We start from the raw sequence: 21,941 nt of genomic DNA, 5'->3' as shown, positions 1-21,941 counted from the left end.
TCTATGGAAAACAAATGTTGACTTTCTCTTTATATCTAATCCAAAGTATTTTTGTTCTCTGACATTTTAGGCATTGTTAAGTCACCACTTGCAGGAGACTTCATCTCCATGCAGTGCAGGGAACTGTTTCAGGAATTAAATGTAGAAATAATCCCACCTTATATGATTGCATCAAAGGTAAGGAATAACCAAAGGATTTTTTAAAAAGCGTTCATAACCAGTGGAGCTTATAGTTGGAACACATTAATGTTTGAAAAAATTATCCTCTTTGTTTATTTGGAGTGCCATATGAAAATAAATTAGAAATACACATGTTTTATTTTACAGTTTGTAAAAATTCTGTGCTCTTTTCAAATTATGATTTAGCATAAATATTCTACCTCCTTTTACTTAGTGAAGATCCTGCTGCTTTCTACAACTAGTGCAAGCACGTGAGTTTAATACTTCTCCCAAGGTGCAGGTCTTTTTATTCACACTAAACAAATGTGATTTGTCAGTGTGTAATTAACAAAATTCAAAACTCCATTGGACCCTGAATGACCACGACTGGAACCTATTGTTTGGACTGATGGAGGAGTGGAGCAGGGTGTGACAGGTGGAATGGTCCATGTGAAATGTTAACTTCTCGAGGGAGGGGAATGATGTGCTTGGTGAGTCGTATTTTACTAGAGCTGTTGGAAATGGTAGAATATGATCTTTTGAGTGCAAAGATTGGTGGGATGAAGTTGAGGACAAGGGAAAGCCTGCCGTTCTGGGATGGAGAACAAAAGTGCGGGAAGTGATTTTTGACACTGTTGAGGGCACTATCGACCAAGATGGAGGTCTTTGGTTGAGGACAAGAAATGAGTCCAAGGCATTTTGGGGGGAAAATAAGCATCATCAGAACAGATGCAATGGCGACTGAGAAATTGGGATAATGCAATGGGGTCTTGTCGGAAGCAGGATGTGAGGAAGTCAAGGTAGTTATAGGAGTCAGTAGGTAGGCTTGAATTGGATATTAATGGAGAGCCTGTGTCCAGAAATTGAGTTGGTGTTGATGTGGTGGTAACCACATGAAGGTGAGAACAAAGTGGAAATTGGAAGTAAATTCAAGGTGAATTTTTCCAATTCTGGGTGAGAGTAGGAAGCTGCACCATTGAAATTATTAATGTACTGATGAAAGTGCTGTGGGAGGGGGCCTCGAACTCTGTTTTGAGTAGGATTAGTGGGAGTGGACATGTGGCGAAGTGTGCAAATCTTCTACATGTTGGAAAAATTCTGCTTGTTGTAGGGTTCTGGCAATACTGCAAGCTGGATGAACAGCTTATTTTTCATGCAGGCACATATTAGTCCTTATTGGCTTTAAAATCTACTTTTGATAAAGGCAAAACTTTGTTAGGAGGGCGTTGATTGATTGGGGGGACAAAAAAAGTTCAGCAAGCAATAAAAAGACATTAGACTGAATTTTACCGCATGTCCGAAAGCAGGGAGCTCAGAGCTTAATGGATGGCGAGCCTGTCCCCATCTTGCCCATCTGTGATCAGTCTCCTATATTATGATGGATGGGTATGGTTCCTTGCAACCTGCCCACCTTTGGACTTGAGGTTCCTGATTGTATGAATAAATGTCACTTATTCTCTTTTTGTCTCTGCTGTGTGGTTGGGGTGGGCAGGAAGGCAGACAGCTTACACCACATGGGCTGCTATTGGGCAGGGAGTGGGGCAAGTAATTTTGGGTTTCCTTGTGTCCAATGGAGGCACACTTTTTTCAGTTATACATCCCCTTAAGCCTGTTTTTCCCCAATGCCTCTTTCATTATTACATTCTTCCTGGTCTGAAGCCCTTTCCTTGTTAATTGAATGACAGTGTTTTCTGTTGTCTGTCTTTCCTGTGGCTGAAACTGCCTCTGTTGATTGTATTAAAAACTAAGGTCTTTCATTTTTTTTCCCATAAAGGTTAGAATCAGAAGCTTTGCTACAGAGAAATAATTCTATTTTTTTCTTTTGTACAATCTGAATTAACTGAAGACTCATTAATTCATTAATCTCCATCATTCAGCGAGCCCATTGTTGATCTTCTACTTCAGCGTCATTTTCCTGTTCTATTCCCATATCCTTTCATGTCACTATATTGAGGAATGTAGTGAAAGTACAGGAACATAACGCTGGAAGGTCAGCTTTGCTTGGTCATTCGCCTAGAACAATCTCAAAGATCAAAATAGTCTACTAATGCACCTCTTCACAATGCTGACCTGCCAAAAGTCTTTTGTTTTGTCTTGCTGTTTTGTGGCCAAGTCATTGTGAGTAATGTGACCTCAAGATATCCATGTCTCGAATAAATTGAAGGCTATTAGCAATGTTTGAAGCTTTTTAATGGACTTCTCTTGGGGTAGAGAACAAATATAATCATTTTACAGGCTGAGCATAGATTTCCGTTTTGCCAAAGCACTTTAAATACCTTAATGTAAATGACATATAGTACCTAATTCTGCTTTTCACCTTCCTAAAGGAACTTCCTAAAGGTATCTTATTTCTTCTGTTATCTAAAAAAGATCAATTACAGATTTTGCATAAGGAGTCTTGCCTTTTTACTTGATTATAAATGAACAAGCTATTTTTGTTCTATGGTTTCAAAATTGATATTCCACTACAGCAGTTAGAAGTTTGTATACAATTCAAATTCAGATACTTACTTTATTCCTCATAACAGCAATATGGAAAATTGAACATGCCCACACTAGATTTTATTTGGTCAACTTTAATTAGCTATATTATTTAGTGATTTGTTTTTAAAAATTTGTGCCTTAATAAATGTAAAATTAGTATTCCTACATTTTGAGTCAATACTTTGGTTCTCAAAACCATGGATGTATGCAATGACATTATTTGTCCATAGACCATACTGGTTTTGTGGTATGCAGAACTGAATTAATTAAGAAGTAAGGTAATCATCTTTGTGGTGAAATTGTGTGTGTTATGTATGTTTCATGCAGCATATCTGCTTTGTGCACCACTTTGTAACTCCATGGATCACTGTTTTCCAGTTTTTTCCTTTCTATTTTCTGAAGATAATGTTAACAAATGATAAATGGTCCATGGTCTAGTCCAAAATGTACAACTTGCAGCAAAGATCAGTAAATGACACCAAGAGTGGGAATTCTGGATGACTTTAAGTATCTTTGGTCTATGTTACTGAAATGTACTCCAGTCACTAAATTGCTGCATCAATTGAGAACAGTGCAGCAAGGAAATGAAATGTTGTATTTTCTCAGTCATAAACTTGTATTAAATGAACAAGCATTGGAGTATTACTACACATTTCTAGTTATGTGACGAATGCATGCCTTCTCCCAATTGTAAGCAATGTGTATTTTAAAAAGAAATTATCAGTGATCATCTTATTGGCTTGAAATTTTCTTTTATTTTTATTATGCATCTAAAATTGAAATTGCAGTGAAAAATAGTAATAAGTAATATTTAATTTTCTATTGCTGTTCTCTTAGGAATCAGTGCGTGAGGGATCACCACCTAATTGGAAGAAGAAAGAGAAACTACCTCAGGTCACACGGTCCTGGCACAACTACATGTGCAATGTAAGTAATAACAACCATGTCCATAGGATGTAGCAAATGAGAAACATTTTCTTAAGTTATCTCCAAAGTATTGAATTTTGAATTCAATTGATTTAAATATAAGCAAACATCCTGTCATGTTCGCTCTGAGTTGGACTACCTGCTGTCTTGTGTGAAACATCCATTTAGTTTCATGAATAACATTTATTTTTGAGATATTAATATCCAAAATAAGAGTAGAAAAATTTGTAGGTTGGCGTTAGACTTGCAAGCACCAGTAGTTGAAGTTGAGTGACCTTGTGATTGATAATCCTGAGGGTATTTCTGCATTTTAGGAAGCTTGTCATCGAGATGTACAGCATGGAAACAGACCCTTCAGTCCAACCTGTATGCCGGCCAGATATCCCAACCCAATCTAGTCCCACCTGCCAGCAGCTGGCCCACATCCTTCCAAACCCTTCCTATTCATATACCCTTCCAGATGCTCCTTAAATGTTGTAATTGTACCAGCCTCCACCATTTCCTCCGGCAGCTCATTCCATACACCTACCACCCTCTGCGTGAATACATTGCCCCTTGGGTCTGTTATATCTTTCCCCCCACACCCTAAACCTATGACCTCTAGTTCTGAACTCCCTCAACCCAGGGAAAAGGCTTTGTCTATTTATCCTATCCATTGTCTTTGGATAAAAGAGTGAAGAGGGTGGGAATCACTTGAGTTGAAGGAATGAAAATGAGTTCAGGACTATCATATACTAAAGAATGGATTTCCTTCAGACGTCAACAATGGTGCAAGGTCTTTCTCTGTCTACCAGAGAATTGAGTTTGGCTCTGGTAGTGGAGAGGAATGTTATAATTCTTGAGTGATTTCCTAGTAATGATCCGTAGAGTCTTACAAATGTAAGTGCACCATTGATAACACCCTTGGATGTAGTGGCAGTGACACCTCTCTTAAATTTCTCCCAAATCAATGCTGAGGAAAGTCTTCCAATACATCCTGCAAATGCTCAAGTTGAGGCTTTTGGCAGTGGGTTTGGGATCTGATTAAGGTGCCTGAAAGTTGCATTGGGGCCCGGTTACCAACTGGCAGGACGTAGCAGTTGTGGGAAAAGGCTGGGGAGCATTCCACATCAGGTTAGAGACCCATCCTAAAAAGGATTTGAAGACAGAGAATAATGTTGCCAATCGAAGGTTGGCAACCAATTCCCACATTAGAATAGAGTAATGAAATTGAAAAGGTAAGGCTGGTCATGACAGTAAATGTGTAATTTTTTAAATGTAACTTTTTAAAATAGTTTTGCATAATTATTTATGGGATTATAAATTTGCAGGAAGTGATTCAGGATTTCCAAGCTTCAGTGCTCCAGGTGTCTGATTCTTCATATGATGAACAGTAAGTGGCAGAAAGCTGAACAATTAAGTGAATTCCTTCAGGATTTCAGTATTGTAATTTGGGTTTCTTTTATGTGGTGAAAGTATGGTATTCTCTCCATTTTTTGTCTCCACAGAGTGGCTGCCCAAATGCCCAGTGTTCATTATGAATTTCCTAATGGCTATAACTGTGATTTTGGTGCTGAACGACTAAGAATTCCAGAAGGCTTGTTTGATCCTTCCAATGTCAAGGTACTAAACTGAGTGGAAAGAGAAAAACCTTTTCTGAAGAGCTTCAGTGGATTTAATTTGATCAGACAAAACCACAGTAATTTAAAATATACTGTTAGTGGATTAGTTTGATTCTAGAATTGAATGTTTTAAAATCGGTTGTGGGTAAGGTACTGGCCTTGCCTGTTAGCCATGGTGCAATCTTCAATTGCAAACTCCATAAATACTTAACCTTTTTAATTATGTGTCTTTCTCTTTTAATTAGTTACACGTATTCTCAGTGAAACCTATAATTCTAACCAAATACTGCAATTGTAACTAGTTTCTGCATGTCTCCTTGTAGCAAAAGTCACCGGTTTATATTCAGAAAGCAAGTAGGGGCAAGAGGTCTAAGTGTCTAATCTGGCTGTTGGCCCATGATGGTGACAATTTGAGTTAAAGTTTCAAGGGTCCATTATCAGCACTTCCCTAAGCAGTTTGATATAGACCGGGGACTGTGAGCACCACTTTTTGCATACTGAGTCTTTGATCGGAACCATAGATATATCAGAAACCCTACAGTGTGGAAACAGGCCAGTTGGCCCAACCAAGCCACACTAACCTTCTGAAGATTAACCCCTCTGAACCATTTCCCCCATGCTATTACTCTAGATTTACCCCTGATCAAGACACCTAACCTACACATCCCTGAACACTATGGGCAATTTAGCATAGCCAGTTCATTCTCCCTACACATCTTTGGATTGTGGGAGGAAACCGGAGCATCTGGAGGAAACCCACACAGACACTGAGAGAATGTGCAAACTCCACACAGTCACCCAAGGCTGGAATTGAACCTTGGGTCCCTTTGAGCAGTCACATCCCCCAAAGACATTTTAAGACCTCACTGAAATTATTCATCTGGAACGTATAGCTCATGTTGACCTCCTGCTAAATATATCTTGAATGATCTTTTCACGGAGGGACATTACTACTGCTCTACTACCACAGAGCCCGGGCAGTGTTGCTTTTTTTTTCTCTTGTATCTGAAAGTGTTATCACACAAGTAAATGATTTTCCCATCACCAAATCACCGTGATTTACTTTGCTTTTTGACTATTAACCACCACCACCAACCACCGATGCAGAGCCAATTAGAAGTTTAAATGCAAAGCCCATAATGGCAACACAATCTGTCAAAGTGAGGGAGATGTAGGGAGAACAAGAAGGGAATAAGTCAAAATGGAGTTAGATGGGGAAATAAAACACTAACCCGTGCAGTGCCACCCCTCTCCACAGGCATTGATGGGCACTGAGTGCTCGCTCTCCAAGGACACCTGGACACACACATTACTACAGAAGAGGGGCAGATAGTTGGCAGTTGTGATCCTATCCACATTGCGCTGTCTGGATCTGTTTGTAGCCAGCTTAGCCAGGCCCTGGAGCAGCCCCACAAGGTGGTCCTCCAATCTGTCCACACCCTTGCAAACCAGATGCCCAAAGATCAGGAATGTAGGGCTGAAGTACACTCAAAAATGCAACAAAAGGTTTTTCAAATAACTTAAAGGGTGTGCAACTGCCCACAATCAAACACTGATTCCATAGTGCCATAAGCAACAGCCAGGTACAGGCCTGTTGCTCCAGCGCCATCCATTTTCATGGCTAGTTGATTCAGCAGGCGAATTCCAGCTTCCAAGACCAATGTCCTGCTCCATCATGGATTTTCTTTGTAATATATTTTATAATTGGCCTGTTCAAAGATGTTATGACATGTCCCTGGAGCAGGTGGGACTTAAATCTAGGTTTTCTGATTCAGAGGCAGGGACACAACTGTTCTGCCACAAGAGTCCTCGCAGCATTGTTTCTTTTTTTTTCTTTATATATTCCCAGAAGTATCATGTAAACTGAGTGACTTTTGCAACACAGTTACCATGAATTTTTTGGTGTTTTTCTTAAGCTGCTAAACAGCATTGCTTTATTAAAATATAACCTGTTTTTCTAGCCGACCTGTTCAGGGATGACATTGCACACTTCTGGAGCAGGTGGGACTTGAACCAGGATCTCTCAGCCCAAGGGTACCATTATGCCATAGGAGGGCACCCTACAAAATTGGCATCAGTGGGATACTGTCCAACTGAATTAGGAATAGCTGTTCCTCATCACTTATAATTGATGTATTTCTGTCCTTTTAGGGTTTATCTGGAAACACAATGCTGGGTGTCAGCCACGTAGTGACCACAAGTGTTGGAATGTGTGACATTGATATTAGACCGGTAAGAATTTGAACCCATAGTGACAAAGTTGTAGGGCTTGTCTAAATGTCTTTTTTGCTTTTGGAAAAAGTCTCTTCTAAATCAGAGTGCCAGAAATTTAAAACAGACTATCTGAAAATAAATTTCATTCTCATCTGAAGAGGAAAAAGGAACTTTTAGGTTTTTTCAACAAATGTCTTTTTGTACCCTTCAAAGGATGGTGATAGGTCAAAGAATGGCACTAGAAAAGCACAGCTGGTCAGGCAGCATCCGAGGAGCAGGAAAATAGACATTTCGGGCATAAGCCCTTCATAGGGAATTTTCCCAAAATTGTTGATTGTCCTGCTTCTCTGCTGTCTGACTGGCTCTGTTTTTCCAGCACCACACTCTTCGACTCTGATCTCCAGCATCTGCAGTCCTCACTTTTTCTCAGTGATGGTGATTGACCTGTTTTGTGTTTGAAACTTCTATTCTTTGGATAGAACCTAATTTGCATTTATCAATTATAATTAGACTATTAAATTTATTCTAGGTCAATTCAGGCACATAGTTGGAATAATCATTAAAATGTTACAACAGGAGTAAGTTTATAATTCTTACAATTAAATGGCAAAAAGCTAGAAACACCAGAGGGCCAAAGAGACCCAGTGATTTAATTAGAGACCTAATTTAAGGCCCAGTGATCATAAAGTGTCATAGACAGGTACAGGGAAAAAGAATCCAGGAAGGTCAATACAGTGTTGGTTTTTATATCTGGAACATTAAAATACATGTTGCTGAAGGTCATACAAAGCAATGGTTAGATGAACTCTGTGTACTGTAAACAGTTCTGGGCACCAGCCCTTGCAAACGACATATTGGCCATGCATTGAATGCAACTCGGACTTACTAGCCTGATTCCTTGATATTAAGGGTTAAATTATTGGCGAGATCGGGGTATTCCTCGAATTTTAAAGAGTAAGGGGATATTTTGTTGAAGTTTTAAACAAAACAGTGAGGCTACAAAGGACATCTACCTCCACTGATTAAGTCTAGGACTGGACAGACATTAGACCCAGATCTGTCTTTGGTGAAATTGGACAACAGTTCTAACTGAGTGGATAATAGAACATTCTATCAACCAGTGACTGATATTGGATTTGGGTTTATCCCTAATACATGTTACTAATTACTGTTTCGGGTGTTTTTCTCAGGGTTTATATGGCAGTGTGATTGCAGCAGGTGGAAACACATTAATACAGAGTTTCACAGACCGTTTGAACAGGGAGCTCTCCCAGAAAACTCCACCTGTGAGTATCCATTTCAAAGAAAGTCTCCAAAGTTAACCTATTAGTTTCTTGTCTAACTTCTATTTAAGACTGATAAGTATGGATTTTCCTTGCTGAAACTGGACTGAGAGATACAAACTAGTAGTATTTTAAAAAAATATGTCTGAATTTAGTCAGCAGTGAACTAAGTTGCCAGCAATTCATTACACTTATATTTTCCTTAGATTTCCTAAAGGTTTTTGTTACAGAACATGCTATGATTTATAAAATCATTTCTGTGCAAAAGCCTCAACAGGATCTCTGTGTGGTCCTGATATTTGCTTGCCTTTTTCAATTAGATTGAAAAATCCTTAGTGAAGGGTATAGTTTGAACTAGGGTGTTAGGCAAGTAAATTCAACGTAAATCTGTCTATAGAAAATAAATAGTGAAGAATGAAAGATTGATTTTAAGGGTAATGATAAGGATAGTTTTTTTTAATTTTTAAGAAACATCCAACAAATTGAATTCTGTTGGAATTAATTTCCAGACTTGGCAAAGTTAGATTTCACTGCTGGAGAGACAAATAATGGTTCAGATAATGGCTTTATTCCTGATGAAGAGCTTTTGCCCAAAACGTCGATTTCGCTGCTCATTGGATGCTGCCTGAACTGCTGTGCTCTTCTAGCACCACTGATCCAGAATCTGGTTTCCAGCATCTGCAATCATTGTTTTTACCTAGATAATGGTTCAGACCTGCCTAACTTGTTTTTGCAACTTTTAGTCCCTTAAATAAGTTTGTGAGATATTGGTGTCGAGTAGCTCCTGGAAGAGCAAATTACTAATTTCCAAGTCAGTATGTTACTATGAGCGGCGCAGCGGTTAGCACTGTTGCCTCACAGCACCAGATTTGATTCCAGCCTCCAGCAACTGTCTGTGTGGAGTTTGCACATTCTCCCCACGTCTGCATGAGTTTCCTCTGGGTGCTCTGGTTTCTTCCCACAGTACAAAGATGTGCAGGTCAGGTGAATTGGCTATGCTAAATTGCCCAAAATGTAAGGGATATTAGTAAGAGGGAAATGGGTCTGGGTGGGTTACTTTTCAGAGGGTTGGTGTGGACTTGTTGGGCCAAAGGGCCTGTTTCCACACAAGGGAATCTAATCTAATCTAAGATCATCTTCTCACATGATCACTAAGTTGCTGGATGATTTTCACTTAATGGTGACTGTTGGTAATCTGTGACTTTTTTTTACCTAAAATTTGAGACATTAATTTTACTTTTTCAGAGCATGCGGTTGAAGTTAATGGCCAATAACACCACAGTGGAACGAAGATTTAGCTCCTGGATTGGTGGGTCTATTCTAGCCTCTTTGGTGAGTAAAGATTGTTGGCTTTTGCTTGTCTTAAATAGTTTTTAAAAATATGTAAAATACTTATCTTTTTTCCCCTTCCAAACCACTAGACAACTTGTCTGTCTTTTAATACTGCCATTTTCCTTCCCAATTGCTTGGTGTTTATCCTGTATGCTTGCTGCGGATAGGTTTCTCATGAGCCTAACAGAAGCAAGGACAAACAGCCTGTGCTTGGAGCAACCACTCCTCTCTTCGTCTCCCATGTATAGAGGTGCATTTCTTAAGCTGTCTCTACACAGATGTATTTTGACTGCTGCATGGATATGGCAGCCCTCAGTCAACATTATTTATCTGTGCTGGTTATTGGACTTTGTTTGGTGCAACTTACTTTGAAAGAGACTACCATTCTCCATTGGCTATATGGTTTATAACTACGTCTTCTGTGACTAATCTTATGCAAGATTTTTGTTGGTATTTCTGGTTAAAACAAAGTTTTTCCAGTTGGAGACTTAATGCTCCTACTGCCATAGTTTTGAGGGCACCAGTGGATAGAAAATTCATGGTGGCTTTATCAGCAATGCCTCCACCACTGTCGTGCATAACTGGAATTCCATTGTGATATTTTCTACCTGCCTACCTAACTGTTGAAGATTATGGATTTTGGCATTGTTTGTATCTGCTCCTTTTTGAATAATTTGTTTCTGCTTCCAATTAGTCCTAAATGTTCTACTTCACACTTTCCCTCAATTGACGACAACTTTTATCTGTCTCACATTGGTTTGTCCATATCCTCAACAGTCTACCTTTGCATAACAAACCTGTCATTTAAATTCTGCCATGTCTAGATTTTTATTAACAAAAATAAGGTTGCAGTGCAAGAAAGTTGTGCACCCCTGTATACTTTCTGGATCTGAAGATTTTTATTGCTAAGATGTGTGAAATAATTGTAAATTACAATATTTCACTAACGCTACACTTTTGTTTTGTTTTGAAGGGTACATTCCAACAAATGTGGATCTCTAAGCAGGAATATGAAGAAGGAGGAAAGCAATGTGTTGAAAGAAAATGTCCTTAAAATTAACCAATATTATGGATATATCATCTGTGAAGATTTTACCAGTCTTTACCTTTTTTTTGTCACCCTAACTCGGGTCCTCAGGAACAGTGCTGAACCTCTTGTACAAACACTTCTTTTTTTCTCCCTCTCCATGGGCTTCTTTGTATAGCGGCTAGATAATGTATATTTTATAAATGTTTTTAAAAATTGTTCAGCCAATTTTACTGACCAACCAGACCCCCAAAGACCTGTTTACAAACTTCCAAGATATTATTTGTATTAGATTCAGATTACACCATGTTCCGGTAACACCAAATATTATTACGCTAGTGATATTTTTGTAGTTGGTTATGTTTTTTACACAGTATAAATGAACTGTTTATCTTGTGCCTTTAAATGATAGCAGTTGTTTACATGTCAGCTGAAAGCAAATCTGGAGGTACAGCAGAATAAACATACTTGTGATAGTCCTTAATTACTCCTAACTACTGTTTAAAGATTTTTCAATTCCCTGTGCACTTCACATCATACTCACATGGACTTAATATTTAAATTGAGTCAGTTGTGTAAAAATTTAATTTTTTATTTACAAGTTTTTTCAGTGCAAGATTAACTTGATGCAGACCGATGTTGGAATTTTTCCTTTAGTACTTTCTCTTCCTCCATTTTTGCCTTTCTTGCATTGTTGATTTTACGTAGGTGCTTCTCAATACGTCGCCTAGCAGAAATCAAAAAAATTGGCAGTTAACTTATACTCAGTTCTTCCACAGCTTCACCTGATTCTGTCAAACTCTGCCAGTGTCCATCCTTGCACCCAAACATGTTTAACCATTTGTGCTGTCCTACATTGTCTCCAAGTACCTCTAACCAAGGTTTTTTTTTTCACTTGCGATTACATTGCCTCGTGCTTGGCATAAAATTCTATTCTATAATGCTGGATATCTAACTTCCTTCCTTTATGCTCAAGCTTCGTTGGTGATTAATGAGCTAGTTAGCTGTATGAAATAAGTGCAGAGTCTAAACCAGTTCTTCTTCCATTTCAACTGGTGATAATGAGTGTTGATTGGCAATTAGTATTATTGTTTATTTGCACCAGCTATTCTAGGATACAACCTTCTAACCAGACTAACTTAAACAAGTCTGCATTAGTGGAGATTCAGATTTTATACCTCTAATGACTATTCATTCTATTTAAATTTTTTAAGCCTTCAATAAAATACTTTAGGCAGTATGAAACAGTACAGGCCACACAAATACCATTTCTTATTCCCAACTAAGTACATCAGTTTCTTGGTTTCCCTTTTTGTTTTTACATAAAACTTAACAACCTTTACCAATACAGCAATAGATGCTAACTCAGCAATAGTTTTTAAACAAATTTTACAGAAAATGAAGCTGGAGCAAAAGATGGCTATAAACCAAGAACCAAACTTTTCAATCCTACAAAAGAAAGCATGTTTTAAAAATAAATTCATTCATGGGATGTGGGTTGTCACTAGCCAGACCAGCACTTATTATCCATTCCGAACTCCCCAGAGGGCAGTTAAGTGTCACCTACAGTACGGAGTGTAGCTTTCTATGTAAGCCAAACCAGGTGATTTTCTTTCCCTAAAGGGCACCAATGGATTTTTCTGACCATCTACAATCGTTTCAGGGTCAACATGTGACTCCTAATTCCACCATCTACCATGGCAGGATTCAAACTGGGGTCCCCAGAACATTACCAGGGTCTCTTGATCAATAGTCTAGCAATAGTAGCAGTAGGCCATCACCTCTGCTAAAAGCATGCAAATAGTGACTCTTGCTGCCATTAAGACTTGTCCTCACATGCATTAAAGACAATACTTCAATATTTCAGCAGTTTAACATACTGTTACAATCATTCAATATAGAAAATACTTGAACCAACACTAATAAAATACCATAAAAGGTTGAAGAAAATAATGGATGATATAACTGCAACCATTATAAATTCAGCTGAACAGTAAACTGTTGAGATAATGATTCCTTACCTAACAAAAATATCCACAAATGGTGGCGTGTAAAATCGTTTTCTTCTGTATATCTTGTTTAGGTACCAAGGAATAGGCCATTCCTTAAATTTGTACCTAGAAAAGAAAAATCGGAAGTAGAAGGCTTAACCCTGATTTAGTAAACTTTTATAGCATCATAAAATCAGACAATATTTATTGGAATGCTACTTTGAATAAACTGCAATGCACTGGATTACATAAGTATGACTTGCATGAGTGGATTCACTTGTATTTAAATAATTGGAAAATGTGTGTGGCAGAGTATAATTTTGGATAGAGAAATTGTACCGTGTCAAGTTAAACTCTCCATTTCAAACTGTTCCATATTTTGTCAATGATTTGACAAATATCAAATATTTTCTATCAGAAATCAAAAACACATGTAGGCATTAAAATTATCTTCTATTCCTAATCATATTTTTGGATAAGAGATTTTTTTTTGTTAAACTCTGGTATTTTAATGTAACTAGAAATAACATTTCTCAATCTTTTCATATCTTCCTCCAACATGGCAAGTTCACCTCAACTTCCCAATAATGACTGCCAAATGCAAATCCTGGTGTTATAACAATGAAGTATCTACCTGTTATACTTGCAGTAGCTTTTATCATTAAATTTTCATTCATTGGTTTGGAAATGAAGTGCAATATTTAATTGTCTCAATTCTAGAATAACAATCGTGCAAATATTCCTCAAGCATGGTTGTGAATATCAGGGTAGGTAGCTTAGTTGGTTAGATGAATAGACAGTAATATAACAAACAACGCAAATAGTTCAATCCCTATTTTAGCAGAGGTAGTTCTTAGGGTCTGCCTTCTCTTTACTTCCACTACAAGTGATAACCCCTTCGTAATAAGGATGCTGTGATGAGAACTCAAGTTGCAACTGGCAAACCTTACATGTTAATACTTTTCATATGGCTTTCAAATCAGCTTGTGCCACTAGAACTCATTTTAAAAACTGGTTTACATGGATTTTCAGCCTTCGAATTTCACTGGACTGAGGGTTTTTGTTTGGCAGCATGTTGAATTCCTCGTTGTATTGCAGTTTAAATTCTAATTTTCATGCTTTTGAAAAGTTAGTACAACATCTGAAAGCTACTTTTGTCTACCCTATATTAGTGTCACAAGTCACCCAACTTTTTGAGACTTCAGTAATTTAGGTTTAAATTGCTTAGTTTCATATCTTGTCCTCCTGCAGTGTCTAGTCTTCAGCCATCGTTTTTGTCTGCTGATCACATTTGGCCAACTCATTCTTTATTTTTACCTCCCAGGTCTCGCCTTCAGTTCTACCATTTTTATTTGCACCACTTGGTTCTCAGTTGGCTTAACACAACATCCAAACTACACTGGTCTTTCTACCCTACTCTTTACTGTTTAAATGGCTTGGAGGTTTTCCTCCAACATAAGTCATTACTTGTTGCTGGGTGTTAAACTCCCCAGTGCTCCCTTACATTCATGCTTTTAGCCTGATCCCAAACATACCCAAAATAATGCCAGGGAAAGAACCAAGAAACTAACTTCTGATTGACTGAAATAAACATTGTCAATCTGACTTCAAGATCTTCTGAGGCCTAAGTGATCTGAACAAAAGGGGATTTTCTGCAATCAAACATTATGCACAACTATCTATTTAATACACAATGCATTGTAATAATAAGTGACTGCCCAACTTGTGTTTAGATATTAACTTCAAACTGTTTACGTTTATTAATTTCATGTACAAGAAGCTGAAGAAAAGTACACAATTACAAAATGCACTTGGGAAAATTGGGTCTAATGGCACGTAGTCAAGAGTGTAGTTCTGGAAAAGTACTGCAGGAGGGCAGTATCTAAGGAGCAGGAAAAATACCTGAACCATTGATGGTCTTGCTCCTTGGATGCTGCCTGATGTGCTGTGCTCTTCCAGCATCACACTCTTGACTCTGTTCTCCAGCACCTGCAGTTCTCACTTTCCTTTAGTGGCAGTTAGGCAGATTATAGTGTTAAACCACAACTGCAAAGTTAAATATCAAATCCAAGCCACTGAGGTCTTGAGATTGAAGACGACTAAAATCTTATCAAAACCAGAATATCATTACACAAACTTAATTTTGTGGAATTATGTAATTTTAGATACTTCAACTACCAATAGAAGACTTACTATCACTTTTTTTTAATATTGAAGAATTAGCACCCTGTGTAATACTATTTAATATTACACCAATATTTGATTCATTGAATGACACTACCTTAACACCATTTTATTCTGCATTTGCCTTAGTTGTAGTACTCTAGGCCAGAAGGTTGTGGGTTTTGGCCTCACTCCAGAACTCTTTGAACAATGTCAGTAAACCTATTTGTTTTCATAATTCTTGCACATGAATCGACCGTAACACTTGTTTATTTATGTATTAATTACACATGCACCAGATATAAAGAGATTTTGCTTCTGAATTCAAGAAAGAAATGTGATTTCTAACTTAAAACAATATATAGGTTATGAAATAACAGTACAACAGAAGAAAATAGTTTACTTCTAACACTGAAACTATGATAAAGAACTCTAAATTGGAATAAAAATACCAAACATTAAAAACCAACTTTAATAAAGATTTATATCTGTTAGAATGTATTTCAGTGTCATAAACAAATCTTTCTTACCAAAAGTTGCGCCCAAAGATGTCCTTCCTCCAAGCACCAGGTCGGCCTTTCTCTTGCCCAGTCTGCAGCAACCTCAGAGCATCTTCACGTTCTTGAACAACGGAGTCAATTCTAGCCATAGATCGTTCCATCTATTATTAAAAATTCAGATACTGGTTTCTCTATTTGAAGTGTGTAGTGTACATCTGTTACTATGGTGCACAATACTAATCAACTGGGATGCTTACTGAAAAAGCTATTACTTACTGTAATTATTCAAACTGATCAAAATAAGATGGTCGGACAGAAAAGAACGATATCTAAACTAAATTTATGCCACTGGTCTTGAATTCTTGATCAGAAAGTATTATATTTTTCACACCATCAACATGAATCACACAGAAAATATTAGGACCAGAACAGGCTTGCAGTTTATTCCTTACTTTCTTTAAACGCTCTGGACTTGGCATTGGTAATCGTTGTCGCTTTGCTTCTTGTTCCAAAGTCAAAAGCATGTTCTTTTCTTTGAGAAGGACGTACCTGCAAAAGGAACAATTAATCTTATGAAATACAAAAAAGTGAAAGTTTGGGGTCAAAGTTTTTCTCACAAATGTAGAGCATAACTGCAGTAGTTTTGAACAGTTAGAGTACAGGAAGAAGCTATTTGGTCAGTAAATCAGTTTCCACAAAAAAATATTTTAAATATCAGATTAAAGCATACAACTGAAAATGATACCAGAGCTTGTGTAAATCTTCATTGCTTTTTAATCGTAGTTGTTTTGCTGTCCAAGGTGCACCTAAAAAGCAAATTCAAAATCATTATTTATGCTTTAATCAAGGTCAAACTATCAGATTTTGGATAGGAGAAAAAGTGGGGTCATAGAGTTGTACAGCATGAAAACAGACCTTTCGAGCCAACTCGTCCAAGACAATCAGACATCTCAATTTGACCTAGTTCCATTTGGCCCATATTTTTCTAACCCTTCTTATTGATAGAACCCCATCCAGCTGCTAAGAAGTGCACTGTTTGTCTTTATTTAATGTTTCATTTGAAAGAAAATTATCTGCAGTAGGAAAATAGTTAAAGATTTCAATAAAACAACACAAAAGTGCTGGAAAGTGTCATTTCAGGACTTTGCAAAAGGCAACTCACCAGATTTTACTGTTGGTTCTCCCCAATTCTTAGAGTCATCAAAGAACTCATTCAGCCCTTGACAGGAAGCAGAAGTATGCAGAGATCTATGCTGTGCAATCAGGCTTGATCCTCGTTCAATCTTCTGAAACTTGTCCAAGTTTTTCCTTTAATAGCAGGAACATTTTGACAAGTTATGGAAAGCCAGCTTCACTTTGCCACACAAGTTTCATAAGAATAGAATAATCACTACTTGTAGAAAGTGAGGACTGGAGATCAGAGTCAAGAGTGTGGTGCTGGAAAAGCACAGCAGGACAGCATCCAAGGAGCATGAGAAGAGGAAAAGGATAGCCAACTCCCATTCCTAGACGTGTTAGTAGAGAGAACACCCAACGGAGAATTCACCACAAGGGTACACAGGAAACCAACACACACAGACCAAGTCCTAAACTATGAAAGTAACCACCCCAACACACACAAACGAAGCTGCATCAGGACACTATTCAAAAGAGCCACAACACACTGCAGTACACCAGAACTGCGAAAAGAGGAAGAGGAACACCTATACAAGGTATTCGCCAAAAACGGATACCCACGCAACTTTATCACCAGATGCCTAAGAGATAGACCACGGAACGAGGACATGCCACAACCAAAAAGGACTAGCCACACTACCATACGTCAGGAGCGTCTCAGAACTGACAGCCAGACTACTGCGACCCTTAGGACTCATAACAGCACGCAAGCCAACTTCCACACTCAGACAACAACTCACTAGAACAAAGGACCCAATAGCCAGCACGAGCCAAACTAACGTAGTTTACAAAATACCATGCAAGGACTGCACAAAACACTATATAGGACAAACAGGAAGACAGCTAACAATCCGCATCCATGAACATCAGCTAGCCACAAAACGACACGACCAGCTATCCCTCGTAGCCATACACTCAGACAACCAGGAACATGAATTTGACTGGGAAAACACTACCATCATAGGACAAGCCAGACAGAGAACAGCCAGGGAATTCCTAGAGGCGTGGCATTCATCCACAAACTCCATTAACAGACACATGGACCTGGACCCCATATACAAACCACTACAGCTGAAACTGACACCCGGAAGCGGCAAGAACAAACCACTATTATTACCGGAAGAAACATCAAAGCAGCGCTTCACAGGAGGCTCCAATAGCACTGATGATGTTCCCTAGCCAGGGAACGAAACGTTTGCAGCAAAAACTTCCAGCTCGGCGAACAGAACCACAACAACGGACACCCGAGCTACAAATCTTCAACCAGACTTTATTGACGTTTCATCATGAATTCCTGATGAAAAGCTTATGCCTGAAATGTCGATTGTCCTCCTCAGATGATGCTTGATCTGCTGTGCTTTTCCAGCACCACACTCTTGACAATAACCTCTACTTGCCTGGGTGGGTACAACTCCTAAGCTGTATACAGTCGTGAGGTCAAAATCTCAGAACTCGCTTCTGACAGCACCGTAGGTGTACTTACACCTCAAGGATTCACAATTCAAGAAGGTAGTTCACTACCACCTTCTAAAGTGCAATTCATGAATTAATGAAGAAAAATTGTTGAACTTTTCCATTTGCTTTGCAGGCTATCATTCCAGATTATGAAAGCTTCTAATGGACATGTGTCTTGATGAATAGTTTCATTTCTTTCTGGATTTTACTCCACTGTAAATCATGAATGCTTACTTCGTTTATCTTGAAAGTTTACATTTTAATGGATTGTGCAAATTAAAGATGGTTTATTTTAAGGTTATTAAATTTGTGCACACCTGCCTCTTTTTTTCAGGTCTTTTAGGTCAGTTATGGTTGCCATACATAATTATTTAAACTTTCTCAAACTCCTCAAGAGTACAACTCCTCAACTTTCTCAAGAATTTAACCTCCCACCTGAGATTTACTTGATGTCAAGATCTGGGGTGTGGGTATGTCACAACAATGACATCATGATACAATGTATGTAATGACATTACAAATGTGAAGTGCAAACCTTGCAATACATCAAGATCAAGAGGAACTTGACTAATTACAGGTCTAAATCATAGACAAGTTATAGCTACGTAGCAGTTTTAACAGAAAGAATCCTTTCATAGATGCCTTACAAAGCATAAAATTGTAAATACAACTTTTTACTGTTCCTGAAATCTCAAGAAATCTGAGTATTTATTTCTAGAACATCTGCAACCAAAAGATTTACAGGATCTGGATGTAGATCTGCTCGCTGAGCTGGAAAGTTTGTTTTTCAGACGTTTTGTCACCAAACTAAGCAACATCTTCAGTGAGCCTCCAGAAGAAGCACTGGTGGCATGGCCAACTTTCTATTTATGTGTTTAGGTTTCCTCGGATTGGTGATCCCATTTCTGGTGGTGACATCATTTCCTGTTCTTTTTCTCAGGGGTTTGTAAATGGGATCCAAGTCAATGTGTTTGTTGATGCCATGCTTCTAGGAATTCTCATGCATGTCTCTGGCTTGTCCTAAGATGCATGTGTTGTCCCAGTCGAAGCGGCATCCTTCCTCATCTGTATGTAAGGATACTAGTGAGAGAGGGTCATGTGTTTTTGTGGCTAGTTGATGTAAAATTAATGATGTACATCTGAAATTGAATCTTCCAGCTCAGCAAGCAATCCTACATCCAAACCTCAAACTGAGCTACAAATCTTCTCAAAACTCACCCTTTACAGGATCGCTATACCATAAAAATAAGTAACAATGTTTCGACATATACATAAACAGGATGTGAAAAAATTAAATTAGTCCCATGTCCCCGTTTTATGCTATATTACTTCAACATGTTTCTTCTTCAAGTATATCTAATATTCTGATGTGTTACTTAATACAGAATTACCACTCTTGGATTGGTAAGAAACACAGGTTCTGATTACTTGACAATCTAGGGTTACATAGCAGAAAATCTAATTGCAGTTAAGAAGCAACGTATGCAGGCATCCTTAGTCTAGCATGCTGCTGCCTGGAGTCCTCATGGCTGGTCATGTGGTCAAGCTGTCCTTGGCCCATTACTATACTGAGCTGGAACCAATAACACAATATTTCCATCATCCCAAAGTCCAAGCTAAAATTCCATACACTAGGTGCATTACATTGTTTCAAAAGTACTTAAGTTTTACAATTCTTGTTTCTTTTAATGCGTTTAAGAGTCTGTATAATGTGTAGGTGGTTTGACAATCTTTCTGGGTCTTGTGATGGTTAACCTTCACTTGATTTTTTGGCATGTATATGTCCCTTGTACATTGCTACCAGTGTTGATTGTTGTTAAGACCATAAGACGTAGGAACAGAAAATTAGGCCATTCAGCCCATTGAGTCTGCTCTGCCATTCAGTCATGGCTGATAAATTTCTCAACCCCATTCTCCCACTTTCTCCTCATAAGCCTTGATCCCCTTCTTACTCAAGAACACACTCACAGTCATAAAGACACACAGTAATTTGGGCTCCACAGTCTTCTGTGGCAATCAATTCCATAGATTCACCACTCTCTGGCTGAAGAAGTTTCTCCTTCACCCTATTCTTCCTTCTACTGTAAGGGTATGTCCTTGGGGCCTAGTCTTTCCTCCCAGAACAAAAAATTTCCCAACAGCCACTCTGTCCAGGCCATTCAGTATTCTGTATGTTTCAATTAGATATCCCCTCAGAATAGAACAACAGTGCAGCACAGGTCCTTCAGCCCTTGATGTTGCACCGACCTGTGGAACCAATCTGAAGCCCATCTAACCTACACTATTCCATTCTCATCCTTATTCCTATCCAATGACCATTTAAATGCCCTTAAACTTGGCAAGTCTACTACTGTTGCAAGCAGGGCGATCCATGCAATCTACTACTCTGAGTAAAGCAACTCCCTTTGACATCTGTCCTACATCGATCACCCCTCAATTTAAAGCTATGTCCCCTCGTGCTAGCCATCACCACCTGTGAAAAAAAGGCTCTTACTGTCCACACTATCTAACCTTCTGGTTATCTTATGTCTCAATTAAGTCACCTCTCAACCTTCTCTCTCACGAAAACAACCTCAATTCCTTCCGCCTTTCCTCCATACCAGGCAACATGCTAGTAAATCTCTTCTGAATCCTTTCCAAAGCTTCCACAGCCTCTCTAAAATACGGTGACCAGAACTGTACGCAATACTCCAAGTGCGGCCGCACCAGAGTTTTGTACAGCTGCAGCTTGACCGTGTGGTTCTGAAACTCAATCCCTCTACCAATAGAAGCTGCATGCCTTCTTAACAAGTAAAAAATGAGGTCTGCAGATGCTGGAGATCACAGCTGCAAATGTGTTGCTGGTCAAAGCACAGCAGGTTAGGCAGCATCTCAGGAATAGAGAATTCGACGTTTCGAGCATAAGCCCTTTGAAGGGCTTATGCTCGAAACGTCGAATTCTCTATTCCTGAGATGCTGCCTAACCTGCTGTGCTTTGACCAGCAACACATTTGCAGCTGCCTTCTTAACAACTCTATCAACCTGGGTGGCAACTTTCAGAGGTTGATGTACATGGTCACCAGCTCAGCAACTTATCTATGTCCCTCTGTAGTCTGCAACATCCTCCTGCGCTATCCATAACTCCACCAACCTGAGCTTCATTTGCAAATTTACTAACCCACCCTTCTACACTCTCATCCAGGTCATTTATAAAAATGACAAACAGCAGTTGCCCCAAAACAGATCCTTGCGGTACTTCACTAGTAACTGAATTCCAGGATGAACATTTCACATCAACCATGACCCTCTGTTTTCTTTCAATTACTGATCCAAACCACTATATCACTCTCAGTCCCACGATACTGTATTTTGTGCAACAGCCTACCGTGGGGGATGTTACTGAAATCCATATACACCACATCAACCACTTTACCCTCATCCACCTGTTTGGTCACCTTCTCAGAGAACTCAGTAAGGTTTGTGAAGCACAACCTACCCACCACGAAACCGTGTTGACTGTCCCTAATCAATATATTCCTCTTTCGTGGGCCGGGGGCCCTCTCTCTGTTACTCACGGGCCGATCCTGAAGCTCCTGCTCAGCTGGAGACACCAGCTCACCACCCGCGCCGCCATCTTACTCCCAGAATGC

At 38.8% G+C, this 21,941-nt stretch overlaps 2 protein-coding genes across 2 annotated transcripts in view; one reads left to right on the top strand and one right to left on the bottom strand.

The window, feature by feature from the left end:
- The window catches only part of actl6a (actin-like 6A), a 26,184-nt gene extending 12,478 nt beyond the window's left edge, over positions 1-13,706 (top strand). The window contains exons 7-14 of the mRNA XM_060834799.1: positions 71-177; positions 3,481-3,570; positions 4,881-4,942; positions 5,058-5,172; positions 7,323-7,403; positions 8,576-8,671; positions 9,914-10,000; positions 10,974-13,706. Of these exons, the coding sequence (XP_060690782.1) occupies positions 71-177; positions 3,481-3,570; positions 4,881-4,942; positions 5,058-5,172; positions 7,323-7,403; positions 8,576-8,671; positions 9,914-10,000; positions 10,974-11,054 (719 nt within the window). The 3' untranslated portion in view covers positions 11,055-13,706. The remainder of the gene's footprint in view (positions 1-70; positions 178-3,480; positions 3,571-4,880; positions 4,943-5,057; positions 5,173-7,322; positions 7,404-8,575; positions 8,672-9,913; positions 10,001-10,973) is intronic.
- Positions 11,599-21,941, bottom strand: mrpl47 (mitochondrial ribosomal protein L47). Its single transcript, XM_060834801.1, has 7 exons — positions 21,867-21,941; positions 16,844-16,989; positions 16,427-16,487; positions 16,134-16,230; positions 15,712-15,842; positions 13,049-13,144; positions 11,599-11,754 (listed from the first exon to the last, which is right to left on the bottom strand). The coding sequence occupies exons 1-7, from the start codon at positions 21,923-21,925 to the stop codon at positions 11,646-11,648; spliced, it is 699 nt and encodes a 232-aa protein (XP_060690784.1). The 5' UTR covers positions 21,926-21,941; the 3' UTR covers positions 11,599-11,645.

Source organism: Hemiscyllium ocellatum, chromosome 13, assembly GCF_020745735.1.
Source record: "Hemiscyllium ocellatum isolate sHemOce1 chromosome 13, sHemOce1.pat.X.cur, whole genome shotgun sequence".
Lineage (NCBI taxonomy): Eukaryota > Metazoa > Chordata > Chondrichthyes > Orectolobiformes > Hemiscylliidae > Hemiscyllium > Hemiscyllium ocellatum.
Note: the sequence above shows the minus strand (reverse complement) of the source record. Positions and strands in the feature narration are given on the sequence as shown.

Bases quoted from the DNA above. Each gene is read 5' to 3' on its own strand.
- mrpl47 (XM_060834801.1), bottom strand. From the start codon at position 21,925: ATGGCGGCGCGGGTGGTGAGCTGGTGTCTCCAGCTGAGCAGGAGCTTC. The intron at 16,990-21,866 runs GTGAGTAACAGA...CTGCTATTAAAG, and splicing joins AGGAGCTTCAGGATCGGCCC to GAAAAACTTGGACAAGTTTC. The intron at 13,145-15,711 runs GTAAGAAAGATT...TTTCTTTTCTAG, and splicing joins ATCTTTGGGCGCAACTTTTG to GTACAAATTTAAGGAATGGC.